The sequence below is a fragment of the Pholcus phalangioides genome, unplaced genomic scaffold (assembly GCF_987345545.1).
Source record: "Pholcus phalangioides strain wild (caught in Gottingen) unplaced genomic scaffold, Ppha-v1.0 ptg000024l_1, whole genome shotgun sequence".
NCBI classification, from domain to species: domain Eukaryota; kingdom Metazoa; phylum Arthropoda; class Arachnida; order Araneae; family Pholcidae; genus Pholcus; species Pholcus phalangioides.
This window is the reverse complement of record NW_028301616.1, coordinates 31,299,728-31,317,375: the sequence shown is the minus strand read 5'-3', so window position 1 is coordinate 31,317,375 and position 17,648 is coordinate 31,299,728. Positions and strand designations below refer to the sequence as shown.

At 36.0% G+C, this 17,648-nt stretch overlaps 1 protein-coding gene across 6 annotated transcripts in view; it reads right to left on the bottom strand.

Moving 5' to 3' along the window:
* Positions 1–15,936, bottom strand: part of LOC149069223 (uncharacterized) — a 29,727-nt gene extending 13,791 nt beyond the window's left edge. Inside the window, exons 1-5 of one of the 6 annotated variants that reach the window (XM_089251316.1) lie at positions 15,542–15,912; positions 11,772–12,395; positions 7,890–8,032; positions 6,006–6,239; positions 2,152–2,362 (exon numbers count right to left, since the gene is read on the bottom strand). In XM_089251316.1, the coding sequence (XP_089107442.1) occupies positions 2,311–2,362; positions 6,006–6,239; positions 7,890–8,032; positions 11,772–12,395; positions 15,542–15,754 (1,266 nt within the window). In that variant the 5' untranslated portion in view covers positions 15,755–15,912 and the 3' untranslated portion in view covers positions 2,152–2,310. Of the gene's footprint in view, positions 1–2,151; positions 2,363–6,005; positions 6,240–7,889; positions 8,033–11,693; positions 12,396–15,541 lie in introns of those variants that run through there. The other 5 variants (XM_089251314.1, XM_089251311.1, XM_089251313.1 and 2 more) reach the window with 5 other exon arrangements.
* Between the last annotated feature and the right edge of the window lie 1,712 nt (positions 15,937–17,648).

Genomic DNA, 17,648 nt, shown 5'->3' with positions numbered 1-17,648 from the left:
ATATCTGCCCTATGCTTCCTAATGAATTGAAAAATTTCAATATGCATACATCCAGTAATATTAATTATAAATATTAACTCAATTTCTTTTACACTATAAACCCATCCACTTAATTGTTTCTATTGCAGAACCCAAGACCTCAACTCAATAGTCCCATCAACGACTTTCTATTTACAGAATTACCTTGTATAGGTCACTTTATTCAGTAAAATTATTAATGGCCACATTGAAAAAAAACTTTTTTTTTTTTTTTTTTATTATTATTCAATCCATGTAGCTTTTAAACCAACTTAATCACCCAAAAAAATTATACACCACTTTTGCATTCACTTTAACTGCTTGAAACACAGTATTATTTCAGTGCATTGGAACTCTTCCTCTTTCTATTATTGAATACCTTCAACCAAAGTTTTTTTTCTTAATAATTTAAAACAATATTTGTATATCTACATCTGCACTATTTCATAGGCTTATGGGTCTTGGCCAAGCAATATTAAATAAAATAAGCCAACTACGAGCCAACCTTTAAAATTCAACCAATCTCAGGTCACCGGATTTGGTCTTGCCAACAAATGAGGGGTTTAAAGCAAAGTCAGAGTGATGTAAGTCAATTACAGAAAACTGATTAACCATCACCGTCTGGACCAGGGCAGTGATGGATGACAGAATAGACGATAACACAAAGCTCTATATACATATGTACGGTGACGTGATTCCACTGCAGGCTTGGGATGAAAATGAAATCCTCTAAAAGTGAATAATACATAAATATTGTATTTCATTTTAAAAAACTACCAACATAAACTTCAATGTAAGATCAGCCAGACAGTGGCAACATTGAAAATAACATTATGTTGTATTTCTTTCAAAAATTTTTAAGTCGTGGCATCATCAGATAAGAGCAAGCCTTCAATATTTAAATACAAACTACAGGCAAAAGCCCAGTTACACTTTGCCAATATAAATACAAAAGCTTTCCTGTACTTTCCTACATGAAAAGCTTTAACGTCGCTTCATATTTTCAATTATGCCCTGGTCCATAGGCTGTATAAGTGGAAATTTATTTGCTGGGAGAAAGAGGCATGTTATTTAACCATCATCTGATGATGGTGATCATTACTTTTGAATTCACAAGAGTGGTGTGTTGGGGCATTGTCCATTAACAGCAGTGCTTCCTGCAGCAAATGCTTTTTGGTCATATGAGCTCTGACTTGAGGCATGAAAACTTTGTGGAACCATTCTGAAAAATTTATTTGGTCCATCAAAACACTTTTTTGGGCATAATAGTTCACAGGCAATGTGTTCATATAAAATTTTTGAAACATTTCTTTGAATTTACTAATTACAATCAGGGGTAATCTATGATTGCCAGTGGCATCTGCACAGACAATAGCAGTGATCCGATCTTTTTGGACCTTATAAAATCTGGGGCTGTTTTCTCTGTATTTTTTTCAGGCGATGACAGATAACAGAAACTAATGGTTAAATGAGTGATGATTAATTGAAGTTTCACCATAATCCTCATTTTGAGGAAAAAGATTTTAGTACAATTGTTCTCATAGAGTCCATGTTAAAAATTGTGATTTCCCAACCAAGTGGTGAACTATTGACACTGAGACCTAGTTTTTTTCTTTCAACAGTTTAGCACTTTTGGATTTGAGCTGGAAATGTGACTTACACCACGCTGACTTTAACCCACAAAACAGGTAGTGAAATAGACAATTCAACTACAAAATTACACAGAAATTTGAAATACTAGAAATTCAGGCAAAACAATTTCATAGCATGTAAAAATCCGTAAGTTCCCCTTGGGCATGCCTCTACAAGATTCACTTCAGTAAAAAACAAACTGATTGACAGTTTATAATTCACCCTTTAAGTGGCACAGCAGAAATCACTAAACCTCCTAAAAATGTTTTTTTTTAATTGAGGCGGCTTCAGAATTTTCTGCAGGTGCAAAGTAAAGAGATATAAGAAAGTGTTTGAGAAATCAACTTCACAAAATATTTGGGCTTGGCTATGCCAAAATAAGAAGCCTTCAAAGAGGCGAGATATCTTGCCAATGCCACTCAAAGGCTTAAGTTATAAAGCATTCCACTCATATGAGACCATACAAAAAACATTTTTCAATCTTTTCCTAAATTATCTCTCATGGGATTGAAATTGATTTTTAATTCACAGCCATTCTATTTAAGAACATCACCAAGCTATAATTTTAAATTGTATTATTTTAAACCAAAAATTCCACAACTTTTATACTTCAGACACATGAAAAAACACATAAGCACTGTTTTCAAAATCTTCACATAATTATAGAGGAACCATCATGAAACTATAAAAACTGTATAAAGTCACAGATTCTCTGGAAAAAAAATTACATGATTTGAAAAAGATTAAAATCCACTTTAACAAAAGAAGGCTAGAGATCACATTAAACAGCAAAACAACACAAGTATAATCTGAAAATTCTGGGGACTCACCATCATATAAGTGGATACAGACTTCTCGGGGAAAGGGGGCAAATCACAGGAAAGTGTGTAAAGTGAATGGGGGAATTCCACCTATGTCAATGCAATTTTTTTAATTAGTGGAGGGAGGATTCTCCCTTCCACTTTCGTCAATTATACAATTTTTTTTCACTGAAAATGGGGAGAGGGCGATTCTCTGCCTATGGACATTATAATGGACATTCTGATATGCTTATGGACATTATAATTGTACAACATTTTATTGTGATGATGGCAGTCCACTATTTTTGTAAATAAAATATAATTTTTTAACAATATCTGTATGAAAATTATAATGCTCTATCAATGCAATATTAATGTAAATAATGTGAAGTGAACCTAACTGATACTTTTCAACTTTGAAAAATTATCATTTAGGTTCAGCAGTTAGCATCGGCAAATCATTTATTGCAAATTGTGAAAAATAACCTTCTTTCAATATTATATTTTAATTTAAAAGATAGATGGCAGTATCAATATATATACCCATGGTGTGACTAGAATTATAATAAACTGTGTATAACCAATGACACCCACTCCATCTGCTTCTGAACTACCAAAGCTACAAGATTTACCAAAGCTACTATTATCAGTCAACATAACAGTTTAGAGGAAATGACTTATAAAGAACAGTGTGGTCGAGGGGGGGGGGGGGGGGGTCAAGAAAGCACATTTCTCACGAATACCAGAATTTCTATAGGGACCATAAATCCATACTCTTTTCACTCTAACATAGGTCCTGATGTAAATAAACCGCTGTACCAATTTTTGATATCACTCCGCATCCTTTATCTCTATTGGTTGTAATTTTACCCGCCCCTTCATTACGTGTTCTGAACACATGTTTTTTCCTCAAATGTGAGATTGTAAATTCATTATGAAGAATTTTCTTGGGAAATTTTTTTTCACTGTTCTCTAAATTTTGTTGAAATAAAAACTGTTGATAACACTAATTAAAATAGAGATATATATATACCTCCAAAAAAAAAATTTGATAAGGTATTCTGTCATTATCATGGCACACTCAAGAGTTGGGATGACAGGGCTCCAGCCCGGACATTGCTTGCGACAATTCTTGTCATTTTTTTATGCTAAAAAGTTTCCTATATAGAAGAGCTGTTGAAAGGTTCGTCTGAGGGCCCGCCAAAGATCACAGCCTGGGGGTCTTGCGGCAGGATGTGGGGCCATGGTCGTTACAAAAGTTTGTGCGAGTTGTTTATTATTTTACGGCAGATAGTGAGAAAAAATCCTCATTTTTTTTCTTATTACTTTTTTTTCTTCAGAATTTTACAATTTTATTTTTGAGCTAATTTACGCTGTATTTTCCTGGGCCGGTTATGCTACCAATTATAACGGGAAACGAATTATGAATAACTTACAGTTGTGTTACCGCTTTTTATTTTTCTTGCAGGTCTGTATAATTAAATATTTCATAATAATCCACGGGCTGTAGCAGTTCCAATTTGACGAGAGAGTCATCCACATTATTTCGTTTCTTTACTTCAACCTGTTAATTGATATCCTGTTTTTTGTCAAGACAATTTCGGTTTTTTATCCATGTGTAGGTTGCGAGCCATGACCAACATCCAGCAGCAGGAGCCCCTGGACTGAGATCTTTAATGGGCCACCAGGCCAGGCTTTTTCACGGGATCTATAGTATCTGTCATAATGAGGCTAACTAAATCAAAAATGAACAGTACTCTTTTGAACTAGATTTTCAAAACTTTATCTTCATGGGTTCGTGATAATTCTCAGACTTTTTCGGCTTGCTGCCATCGACGAAAAAAATATTACTTCCTCCCAACAAGCTGCTCAAGCAGAAGTGTGAATTTTTTTCAAATGTGTATATTCACCATGAACAATGTGACCCTCTCCCCACCCGCATCCAGTGTACGTCAAAGCGTGTGGGTGAGAAAAAAATCTTGTTGACAGAACTTTTGTTTATAGGTGTCCAGAGCAGCTGCAAAGAAATGAATTCTCAAATGGCTCTGCCAAACAAGATAGACACGCATATTTCATTTATGTCTTCAAACGATAAAGAAGAAAGCTCTTTTTCTTGCAAGACCTCTTGAAGCGTATACAAGTGTATATCAAATCTGTTTGCGAATAGGAGTAATAATAAAATGAAACTTCCATTTAAAAAGGGTGGACGGTAATGTTTGAGTGAGAAAGGCGTATCCTGTCAACACCCACCCTGAAGACATAGCAGCAAAAACGCTTTGTGACTGATCTTTAAAAAATATTTTTTCCCGTCTTCAAGATAACTTTGAAATAATATGGAATAAATATTTTAAAAAAAAATAAAAATTATGAGGTATTTTATGATATGAGGGGCAAACGACAAAGGACTATATTTTTGGCGGTGTTGCACAGTGAGAAAAGGTGAAGTGTTCTTCAACCAATCATTTTGGGCATTGCACACATGCTTTTATTTACATCAGGACCCAAGTTAAAACGAACAGAGATTAAACCAACCTGTTCAAAGAAACAGATTTATTGATAAGGGAAAGTGTACAATAAATGTACTTCAGTTTGTTTAACGTTACCATGGTAAGTTTTTTAACAGTGTAAGTTTTCTGCTCTGGTTATTACATTTCAAATAGAAAGGGTAGTCATTAAGAAATCCATCTGCTTCAATTCACATAGAAAGGAATTGTTCTTTCACTATCTGAAAAATGCAAAATTTGTGAACATCAAACAAATGCATCTCTAAAAAAGCAATTCTGCCATTGTTTATTTTGGTTCTGAACTTATAAAAATAAAAATTTTCCCAACTCAAAATTGGATGCGTATAAAATAGGTTATTTCATTTGTGGATTAACATTAATAGGATGCAGATACAGTAGTTCACAATAAACGTGGAAATTTATGTATTAGAGCTTCTCTGAAATGCTATTCTGAGCATGATCTGATATAATTAGTTATAGTACCGTTATAGCACCAAAATTCTTTGGGCCATTTGATCATTTTTGTCGCACCACGGTCATTTTCTGCACACGAGGGCTAATTAGACCGGGACCTACAATTTATTGCCGATTCCGAACGGCAGGCCTGTTTTTCATACTCATCGAGAGGTTGGTGCGCTAACCCCTCGATGGGGGCTCCCTGCGGTAGAAATTTTTGCTGCGGTCAAGTCGCCGTTTTTTGTTGTACCCCTGTGTCAGGAAAGTTTTCTGACAAGGACGAACTGGGTATCGAACTCACGACACCTCTAAACATCCTTTGGTACTTTAGGCTAGCATCTTATCGACTGGGCTACCGCGCCCCTAAAATTCTTTGGGACAGATGGTGGCATTACAACGGAGTTCAACTGTATATAAACAATGTTTTAAACATTGATATTCCATAAAGATGGAAGGGGGAGGGATTAATTATCTGTGCTGAGAAGATGTACGAATAAAGATATAAAATCAGTTACGTGTGTTCATTTCTTTTCCTCAATTGGGGAGAAAGACAGAAAAGTAATTTTATATAGCTATATATATATGTATATCATACCTATCGTCATAGCTAGCCACAGACTTTCCATCGACAACTCTTGAGGGGGTGAACACGACAATCTGTTTCTGCGCCAATTTTTCCAGCAATGGTATGTCTGTGGTGTCAGTGCGGCTGGTTTGTCGCCTGTACTGGGGAACAAATGCAACTATTTCCTTATGGCCACGTTCCAAGAAATAATTGACTGCCAGATCAATTCCCTTTGATGAGAATACGCTTTGCACCTTCCCATGCCTACAGATTACATCAATGAAAATTAGTGTTAAAGTGGAGGAGAAATTTATGTACAGTAGAACCTAGGTAATTCTGAATCATGAAATATTTTTCATGTTATGGGGAGAAATAATTTTTTTATTTTTATCCCCTAAGTTTTCACATTTGGAGCAGTAATGTGCCTACTTTAACAGATAGAGTGTCCATTCCCAAGAGATTTCGAGAGTATGTCTTGTGAGAGGTGCATGATGGTCATCAAGGAACCACAGCCGAGAAAGCCTTGACAAGCAGTATAGTTTGGTATCGTGGTATTGATGCAGATATCACGCTTATGGTAAAATCCTGTCTTCCCTGTCAAGAGAAAATGCACCACATACTTCTTCAAATAGAGTATCTTGGCCACTGTCTCCAGAACCATGGCATCACATTCATGTTCTGGTCCAGTAGTTGGTCATACTTTGTTGATAGTGATAGACTCTCACACAAAATGACTAGAAGTTATATCAATCACTTCTATAGCTTCATCTTACTAATAATTTGTGTACAATACAAGCTCTCTGAGAACTTTTTGCAAGCTAGCTCTCACTTTGCCGACGTTCCATCCTGATGTAAGACTCGCGGAAGATATGGAGCAGTCCTGGTACTCAAAAGGTAGCTGGATTTACAGACCATAACTTGAATAGACTACTTCTAGAACTATATCTTGCGGACTGGAAGATCACAGGAGTGACAAAATGTGTGGTAATAATTATTTGTCAAAATCTTAATTTCTAAGAATTTGAATTTTAAATTCTGTAAAATAATTTGTTAAAATTAAATGAGTTCTGAGTATGATTCTTGCCTCCCATTGCGTATAACTCTAATAATGTTCACTCATGATCCTGGAGATGAGATTTCATTTGTCACACTTTGTCCTGTTATAAATGTACTTATTGTGTTGCTGGTTTCGAAAAACACAGTCCTATGGGTCACAAAGCTGATCTTTTTGTTCATTTTGGATCATGGGTGAAAAAGGTTAAGAACCCCCTGCTGTAAACAGTAATTCATATACACAAGAATAAAGAATACACTGCATCTACAGCCGTATTCTGTGTGTCTACAAGTTGTTGTAGTGTTAACTTTCACCAGCTAAAGTATTTTACACCGCTTTCTGTAATGTGCTCTTGCAGTGTCTTGTATTTCTTCTACTTCTTATAGGTAACATTTCTGGTCATGCTCTAAAATGAGAATATTGTTCACACAGAGATTTCCCCCCCCCCCCACATATTTCAATATTTTTGCATGGAGTTTTGGAGACACCTATACAGAATCTGCTGCACATGTATTTTTGATAATATTGTTTCAATTTCTGCTATACCCTAAAATGTATCTTGTGGACTCCTCAGCAAAACCCCCCGTGTGAAACTTTTAATCCGATACACAGTCGAATCCCGTTTAAACGAATACAGTGTTATAGCAAAAATCTCGTTTTAATGAACACCTCCCTAATCCCCCAGATAACTTTACATAGTAACAATGCAATAACCTACAATTCCTTTACAGCGAAATTTTGTTATAACAAAGTTATTTCTTTTCTCTCTTGGAGTTCGTTGTAACAGGATTTGACTGTATATCCAAGTTTCATCATAAGTATTATAGACAGAAAAAAAAGCACAAATACAAATCACTCACTCTCTTGCCACATTGCTCCCATCGATGACAATAGGTCTGAGTTTCCTCTCCTGGACCTTAACAACAACGGGGCTATCGTCCCTCTTCCTCTTGATGCCAGTGAAATGAGTAGATGTTCCAGGCTGATCCCACACTTCAGGAACCTAATTTGATAGTAAAACTCATAGTGATTGCTAAAGATAAAAATACAACACACACACACAACCCCAATGAATAAATTCACCCAACAAGTTTTAACATCTTTCTAGCGGCAGGAGATGAGAAGTACTAATACAAGGAAAACTATGGGGGGAAGAGACCATTGAGAAGCCAGATGTCAAGTACACACAAGAATCAAGGGTACATGCAAAAGGAGGTAAGGCATAATACATTGCAATTGTACGAGTTGATGAATTTTTAACAAGGCACAGCTTCTCAAAAATTACTAGGGAGTGCTTGGAAGAACTGAGCCCCTAGGGCAGGGATGGACAAATCTAAATAGAATCCAGATGGCAGAAAAAAATTTTACCCACAGGAAAAGACCAAAATTAATGCTTTTTATTACTTTTCAGGACATAGTGACCCTCTTTAATGTTGACAGATATGCTGCTATAATTTTCCAACGTTCTGTGCTGCACTGAGCCAGCAATATAGTAACTACACTGTAACATATCCATAAAATAAGTTGAAAACCAGCAAAATGCTTTAGCACTTTTTGATCTGTGACACAGTGGTTCTCGCCTTGGAGGCTGGCTACTGTTCTACCAATGTTGAGATGACTGGAAAGTAAAAGTTTCCTCATAGAAGTTCATATAAATGTTTCCACTAGGATAGGATCTTGCAGATAACCACCAAGAGGTAACTTCACTATCCCTTGGACCAACTATGGATTCTCTCAATGTTCGCTGATGTTTCTGTGGGATTAAAGTCTAAAAGAGGTGCTCATCTACATAAACTTTCCTGGCACTGGTGATATGGAAGAGTGGTTCTTGTGAGAAAGGACTTCCAGAAAAGTGTCTAGTCGGATAGATAGAGCGAGATCATTCCAAATGCTAACTCTGTGATATTTTTAGCGCTAAACTCTAAAAGGATGGTTTGCATTATATTATCAAAAAACTTTATTTTACTTATAACTTAAAATCTAACTTGGGCACAGTAGCCCAAGTCGATAAGATACTTGCCTAAAGTACCAAAGGATGTTTAGAGGTGTCGCGGGTTTGATATCCGGTTCATCCTTGTCAGAAAACTTTTGTGACACAGGGGTATAACCAAAAGGGTGACTTGACCACAGCAAAAAATTGCTACCGAGATGAAGTCCCCATCGAGGGGCTAGCACACCAACCTCTCGATGAGTATAAAAAAGCAAGCCTGCCATTTGGAATTGGCCAAATTGTAGGTCTCGGCCTAACTAGCCCTTGTGTGTAGGAAATGACCATGTGACAAAAATTATCAAATGATTAAAATCAAACTTTGTTAATAAATATTTAAAGTGGAATGACATGGATGTTTACTAACACTAACAAATTTCCTGGACGGATCATGCTGATCTCTTGGGAATACGTGGGGGATCACGTTTAAAAAAAATGGTCATTCTTCATTGCTGTCTGCAACAGAGGATTCATTGTTGAGCAATAAAAAATAACCGGGAATGCAACTGGATTAAATGTTGCAACACAAAGAAAATTTTAATATCAATTTTTGGGTTGCCATGGTACTTTGGTACATGGGATTTGGCCAGTCCTGCCCTAGTGGGTAGCGGTTCTCAGTGGAAGCTAACAGGACTTCAGTCCTGGATCCTGTGCAGTTTTGATAACTTTTTTTACACAATAAATAAATGCAAATAAATGTGCTACAAATAACTATGGCAAGTTGTTTCAGATGTACAAAATCATCTCCAGAATTTGAGAATATTTTTTTCTGTCGAATTGATGAAAACCAATCGAACACAAAACTTGATACTAGAAAATTTTGAGAGAAAAATATGGCGTTAATATGAAAATGTTTTAAATAATTCCATATGTAAAATTTAGTTTAGTTTCTATATAATTATTCTTTAACTTCATCTAGCACTATATTATCCATCAAAAAAAAAAAGACAAAATATTTAATTATTCTTTGTCATAATAACATTTACTTAACTAATAATGAATCCATTGATCTAATATTAGATTCGGTAAGGGCAATAAATTTTTTAGCCAGTTTTCGGACCCTTTATATATAGTAGCTTTTACTTTTCTTTCATTTTGCTGCTCAATGCTGATTTTATTCTCAAAGCTTTCATTTCAGTTATTTTGAGAATTAGATTTTAGGGAGTACTCTCAACAATGCGATTTGTATGCTGCTTATGTATTACCACGGAAATTTAATTTTCCACTTTACCTCGAAAACCAGAGCTAATCTGACAAAACCAATTTTGAAATCGGCAGTCCCAATATACTCTAAAATCACTTGGCAACAATGAGAATGCATCATTAAGGTCTATTTACACACATCTGCCACAACTAGTCTCTGCTCCATGAGATGTGTCATCTAGAGATGTAAAATTCTCGAGAATAATCTTTTGGAGAATATTCGTGAATATTCTCTGGTAGGGCACTATTATAAATTACTTGAGAATATTCTTGTAAGTTCTTGATAAGAATATAATCCTGTTATTTATAATATATAGTTACATATAATATCCTTGAGAATATTCTCTATAAGGACTACTTTTATAAATTACTGGGGAATATTCTTATAGAAAATAATTATTAAAGAAATTATTAATAGTCCTTCCAGAGAATATTCTCCTCGATGAGAATATTCTTCAGTTTACAAAATCTTTCCAGAGAGTATTATCAAGAATATATGCAATAACATGTATTATAATAAATAATCTCGATAAATAACTTGAGAATAATTATTTTCGATAAGAATATTCTCTAGTAATTTATGATAGTAGTCCTATGAAAGAATATCCTCCATCCCCGTCAAGAAGATGGGAATATTGAAGTTTGTAGACACCACAATATTAAAGTTTGAAAGCAAGAAAATTGAACCAGCAGGGCTGATTTGCACAACTTTTAAAGAAATGTGAACGATACAGAATTTTGGTGTATATACATTAAAGAAATATCAATGAAGTTCAATCAATAAAATGAAGTTCTGTATCATAGAATGAAAGTGATTCTATAAAAATAGCTTCCTTTACATCAATCAACTTTGATTTAATTTCTTTTGTTTTAAACTTATTTCTGAAAATTTATCTAATTTTAAAACAATTTTTTAAGGTTTTAATCTAAAGGTTTCTAAAATCTTTGTAGCCAAACTTTTGAAACCTCTCATGACCTGGAGATTATTCTGAAAATATTCTCGAACTAAAAGTTGTCATTGGGACGATACCAAAAATTGTTTTGTTTTAAATATTTCAGGCAATGAAAACAGATTCATATTTCACAATATAAACAAAATTAGTAAAAAAATTTAAATTATTTAAAAGAAAAATGAATATTCTTGATTATTCTCCAATTTCTACATCCAGGAGAATATTCTCACCTCACATCTCTAGTGTCATCTCGGTTTAAAAAAAATATTCCTTCTACTAACTTATTCATTCGTATTTATCTCACGCAGATCAGAACCCAATCCCCATGTGTTTTGGTTAGAAGAGAAAAATCTCTAGAAGTAGAAAATAATTGCCTGTGAAACTGGTATGTAAATAGACCTTTAAACTGGCAAAATCCCAAATGTGAATATATTTTTTTACTATCTAAAGCTCCCTTCTTGAGATTTTCCCCCTTTTGTTACTCAGCTGCTGAAAGATTGAGAAAAACACTGCTAACTAACTGGTGAAATACTTGGCGGCCAGCTTGGCAAAATCCTGCTCAATACATGGGACTTTCTTGCAGTAATGCTTCCACACACCTGATTCACTGTGTCCGGGCTCTCGTCGTCATCGTCTGAAATTGTAATCAACGTTATGTCTTCAGTGGTAGGTTCAATTTCAACTACGGAATCGTCCATATCATCTTCATTCTGATCGTCAACTGTACAGTTGCTACTTTGGGCAGGAGATGACAAATTCACTTCATCGGTACCAGTTTTATCTAAGATCAGTACAGACTCTTCATGGCTTTCCTTTCCAGGATCAATGTTCCCAACATAAACTTCATGCACCCATGAAATCAAAAGTTCCAGAGCTGGACCAGGCAATACCGCACAACGATTCACAGAGTCTTTAACGTGCTGAGGGATATTGGTCTGTATCAGTCTTTCAAGAAAGGTACTATTATAGAGCACATCGTGCTGCTGATGACGGTTAGAACGCTTAGCTTTATGTAAGAACTCCTCCACTGAAGAAACAGCTTTATCCACAGACTCCATCTCATTCCCTATTATTCTGATAGCGTTGCAAATGTTGAAGTCAATCACAACATTGTGTTTCATTTCCAGTAGATTTGATAACAAACTGTTTTCCACAAATGTCCGAAGCTTGAACGAATAGGTGACAGTCTTTGCAAATTTGCCACAGAACAAATTCAAATGAGTCTGAAATGAGAAAGGGTTTGTGGTGAGTGCATTGGATCAGAAATTCTCATGAACATGAGCTTTTGGCACATACATGTTAATAATAAATACAAGATACAATAAGGTACGAAGTGTATAATTAAACAGCCTGCTGTATAATTAAACAGGGAGGCCTGCTGAAGACAGAGGTGGATTTATGATTTTATAGTCTGGGGGCTACACACTTTTACTGCCCTTCTCTCATTCCAGTCGTTTTCTTGACCACTCATCCTTCAAATTTACCACCCTAAGATATAGCCTGTTAAGTCTCCACAGCACACCTATAAATACACCTCTGTCTGCAAGACACTCCCATGCTTGCACACCATGTTCAAGTTAATCCCCTAATATACAATACTGTAATATCAATGCTTTTGGTAATTAATCTTTTATCCCAAATTCAATTTATGGAAGAGTAGATGACTTTGCCTAATAATATTTTTTAAAAAAATCAACGAATAAGGCAAATAAACCAAGAAATAATTAAAAATTCCTAATGCATTTAGACACCCATAGCGTGTTGAAATAAATGCATTATAGTTCGTTTCAGGTTAACTTTGCAGTGAAAGAGAAGCTACGAGGGAACCGCATCACACGTTGCTATGACAACGAAAGCCTTTCAACCAATGTATCGATGCGAAGTCGCGGTAAGGTATAGCTGATTCTCGCCAATCTCACTGAGAAAAATCTTTTTTTTATGCATAATGGTGATATATATATTTTTTCTATTTTAAAATTCTTAAACGAATAAAGATCGATTCAGAACACTATTTTTTCAGTACCCATTTTCAATCATTCAAAAAATTGAAATATTCTGCATAAATGATCATCGTAAGCCTCCGATATATGGGAACTATATTTTGCGGCGAAGGAATACACTCTCTATCTTTCTCTGCACTGCAAAGTTAACCTGAAACGGACTATAGAAATTTTTGATTTCCTAATATTTGCCTTATTTGGTGAAGATTTTTTGAGCCAATTTAATTTAGTGATATTTGCTAGGGTTGTCGGCAGAGTGATAGGAACACCAATAACGTTTAAAAATGCACCAAAAAGGATAGTATTGGTGACGTATTACTGTTTTGACGTGGTAAAAACTTTACGACAAACAATATATTTTATATTAAGAATTAACCCTTGGTCATTTTTTGGTCACTCTGTCCTTTCCTTTGACATGGTTCCTCGCTCTCTAGGTTACTCCTATGCTCACATACCTTTGAGATCAGTTTTTTTTGGTCCAGCCCATGCTTATATACTCTGTAGGTCACTCTTTTAGCCTTCCCCAAGCTCATTGGGACTCCGTGTGAACTCCCAAGCTCCCAGGGGGCTCTGCGGCAACTCAAGAAAAATACAAAAAAACAGTAAATTCTGAAAACATTTCAAGTTTTTGAATAATAAATCAGTAACTGATGAACGAATGAAAAATAGACCTACAGGACTTCTCCATTAAAAATTACATACCAGAAAGGGCTCCGCAAGTAAGAAAAGATCGAGAACCGCTTTACTATCTAGGTTACTATTTTGATCACGTTGTACTCTGGATCACTTTTTTGATTACTCACATGTTTATACGTTAACCCAAGAATGCCAACTAAAAAAAGCTGATAAAAACTACATGTTAACTGCCTATACCTCAACGTAACGTATTTCAGGGTTAAATAAATTCTCTCGGCATAAATATTTATACTACAAGCATTCTGGTAGTATTTGACAGGTTTTTACCACCATTCAAAACCCTTCCCTGACGAAACGGAATGTCAAGAGACTGAAATAATATTCCATTTCAGACAAATTTCCATTTCATAAAAGGTGGAAATCAAAGTACTAATCACTGAACCGACTACATTTTTATTCCATTTTAAGGCAGGTTTTCTGTTTTTGTTGCTTTCTTCATATCAAAGCCATAGCATTACCCCCTTTTATAATGTGCTGCTGATTTTTTTTCTTTGACAAGAAAGGAGTCTGATGAGACTCCATTTCAATCTCTGTGACTTCTCATCATGCTTTTGCCATGTCTTTCTTGCCAAAGGAAAAAAAAAAATCTCTAACATATCTCCAGAAAAGGATTATACTCAGCTGTTCCTCTGGTTGTACTCTAGGTCACTTTTATTTATTGTTCACATTTTTGCACACTCTTTTATCTGCTCACACTCTGTAGGTCAATTCTCATCACACAAACATGCTTGCACACATTCTGTCACTCCTTTAACTCTTTAATGCCCAGATAGAAGACCTGGGAGTATCGTGAAAATACCAATTTTTTTGTGTTCGCAGTGGACTCGTTGAAATTTCTGCCCCACTTTCCCTCTCCCCACCCTTTCTCCACGAGTTTCTATTCATGCTACCTTTTGCATTGACATTCACCCTTTCATTGCAATGGATTTTCGGAGATAATTTGTCTACTGAAAACACCCCTTCCCTCACAGTATTATCTCTTTGTAAAATGCATTGAGTACCCTAAGGAACATTCTAGTACATCAGCTTTTAAAATCCCATTGGTAGGGCGTTGCAGATGTCTTTTCCATTCCCGCCTCTAACAAGAGCTTTCATCTTCTTTCTCTTTGGTGACAAAAGCCCACTAAAACATACCCATACCCCCTATCTGGACAGACTTTAAGCGGTTACGGGGCGTTAACCTACTCGGCCGATCTGGGCGCTATAGAGTTAATCATTCACTGACCCAATCTCTCGCCAAATGCAGATGCAGGGCAGGGGGCAATCACTCCTCCCAAGAGCTGAATAGAGAAAATTTGTATGTCGTCCCATGAACTATGGGATGATCTGATACACCTACATAAGGGGCATGTAGGTGGGCACTTTCGTTCGGGGGACCAAAGTGATAGAATAAATTTGGCTATCTTTTTCCCTTTTTTCTGTCATTTTCTCACATTTCTGGGGGGGGGGCAGACCCCTAAGTCCCCCGCTACGCCCTTGACCTACATTAATGTCGCTTATGTGTGACCTACTAATGTCCAACACATCACCCTGGATACACCTGCCTTTGTCCCACTCACAGCACGACCCTGCTCCAGGATGTGCCTGGGTGCGTGGGGCCACCATGCGGGTTTTTTTTTTTGACGGCACAACTCGCAGCAGCCCCTTGGATTAGATAGGGTGGGGGTACTTACAGTGGCGGCCACGACGTTTTCCTCGCGGCCAACGACGTTGAGGCATATGAGGTCGGAATCGCAGCGCGCCGAGGCGATGCTTTCTTTGAGCCCCGTGAACTTGACGTCGAATCTTTTCTCCAAATCACGCTGGCGGTTGATTAAATAGTGTTTCGCGTCGGACCTCCGCACAAACGCGCATCGTTCGGTAACTGCTGCAGCTGTTTGCGCCATCTTCAAATTCACAAAACAACTACTCGAGAAAACAGAGAACAAAAACCCTTTCTTTTTAAATGATTTCAAAATTTATCTCGAAGATTCATTCGAACGTATTGCTGCAACAGGTTAACAATCCACACAACAGCCGCGAACTCCACGTGATGATTCGATGCCAAAACTATATTAAAATCTCGAGCCGCTTTGCTCGATGCAGAATTGAACATGTAAGAATGCGCATGCGCACCGCATTTTCATGGGATTGAGGACTATTTTGATCAAAAAAGTCCCGTTTTTAACACATTTTTTTCAGCCAACCTGAATTTTTGCTCTCCATTGAAACAACTTCAATCAAGGATTGAAATTATTCTTCAAAATATGATAGTTATAACTTTGTATAAATAAGAATATTCATTTCACATTTTCGTCATGTTCAACGTTTTACTTAGCGGAATTTAAGACACTTGCTGTATCAGTATAAGGTGACCATTATTAAAATACGTCCCGTTTTTCCCGGGACAGTCCCGGTATTTTCTGTTCTTTTGGCCATCCCGACTTTTTTGCAAAAGTGTCCCGGTTTTTCCCGTATTTTACAAGAAGCCTACTTGAATTTTTATTCTTTATTGAAGTCAAAGATTGACACTATTCTTCACCTCATAAATTATTTTATGATAATTATAACTATATATGAGAATATTGAACGTTTATTTTTCGTGGAATACATTTTAATCCGCTGCAATTTGCAGTAATGCACAGTGGCGGATCATGATTTTGGGAGGCCCCAGGCGCAACCTGATCTGGAGGCCCCCCTATCAGGGGCGGATTAAAGGTAGGAGCCTGTCACCCCCTCCCCCCGAGAGCAGAAAAATTAAATGGAAAAAAAAATGTTTTCTACGTTTTTGACTGAATAACAAACCAAGAAAATAAATTTGCTTAAAAAAGGGGGAAAATTCAGAATTTTTTCCAAAAAAAATCAGAACCGTCCTGAAAAATTGAACACATGGTCACAACCACGCCCCCACCCACAAATTTGCGTTTATCCACCACTGCCAATACCTTCTAGAGTAGCTGCTCTAGAAGGTATTGCCACTGCACCCTTTTGGCCCTAACAAGAACGAGATGGTTCACTAAAATGAACAATATTATGAAAATCATAACTTTTTTTTTTATTTTTGCATCACTAAAACCATAAACACAAAAATAAGATAAGGAAATATAATGATATTCTCTGGTACTAGATGAAAAATAATCACACTCCCATTAAAAAAAAAAATCACAGTAAAATTCTGCATCATATTTTTAGTAATCTAAGATGTCCGTCCTGGTGCCTTCAGCCACACGGCAAAAATGGAGATCCGTCATAGTTTTAGTAATTTAATATTACTGATTAATAAAGATTTGATAATATCTCAAATATAATATATTTGATCTGATATAAAGATACTGATAATATTTAATAGAAAAACATTTCTTCAATAGAGGAAATAGAGGGAAGAAATTATATCAGAGTAAATATAAGAATTATATTTTTAATGGCAGAAATTATTTCAGAATGAATTAAAATTATTGTCAATGAAAGAAATTATTAAAAAAATTTTTTTAGAAATTATTATTTTTTTATTTGTTTATTCTATTTTATTTTTACTATTATTATATTAATTATTATTATTTTCTCTTTCAGCCACCTCGTTGGGCACTCTGCCTGTTGTGGCCTTTGCCTTTGTATTATTTGTATTCAGAGTGAATAAAAATCTTCTATATTATGCCCCCCCCCCCCCGTTTCGTTTAATAACGAAAAATGCCACAGTATAACATTGTGGCCCGCGTACTTTATAAAATGTTTCAATATGGCCTGCTATGCCTCAAAGGTTGAAGACCCCTGCAGTAGACTCTCGCTAATCCGGCACGTATT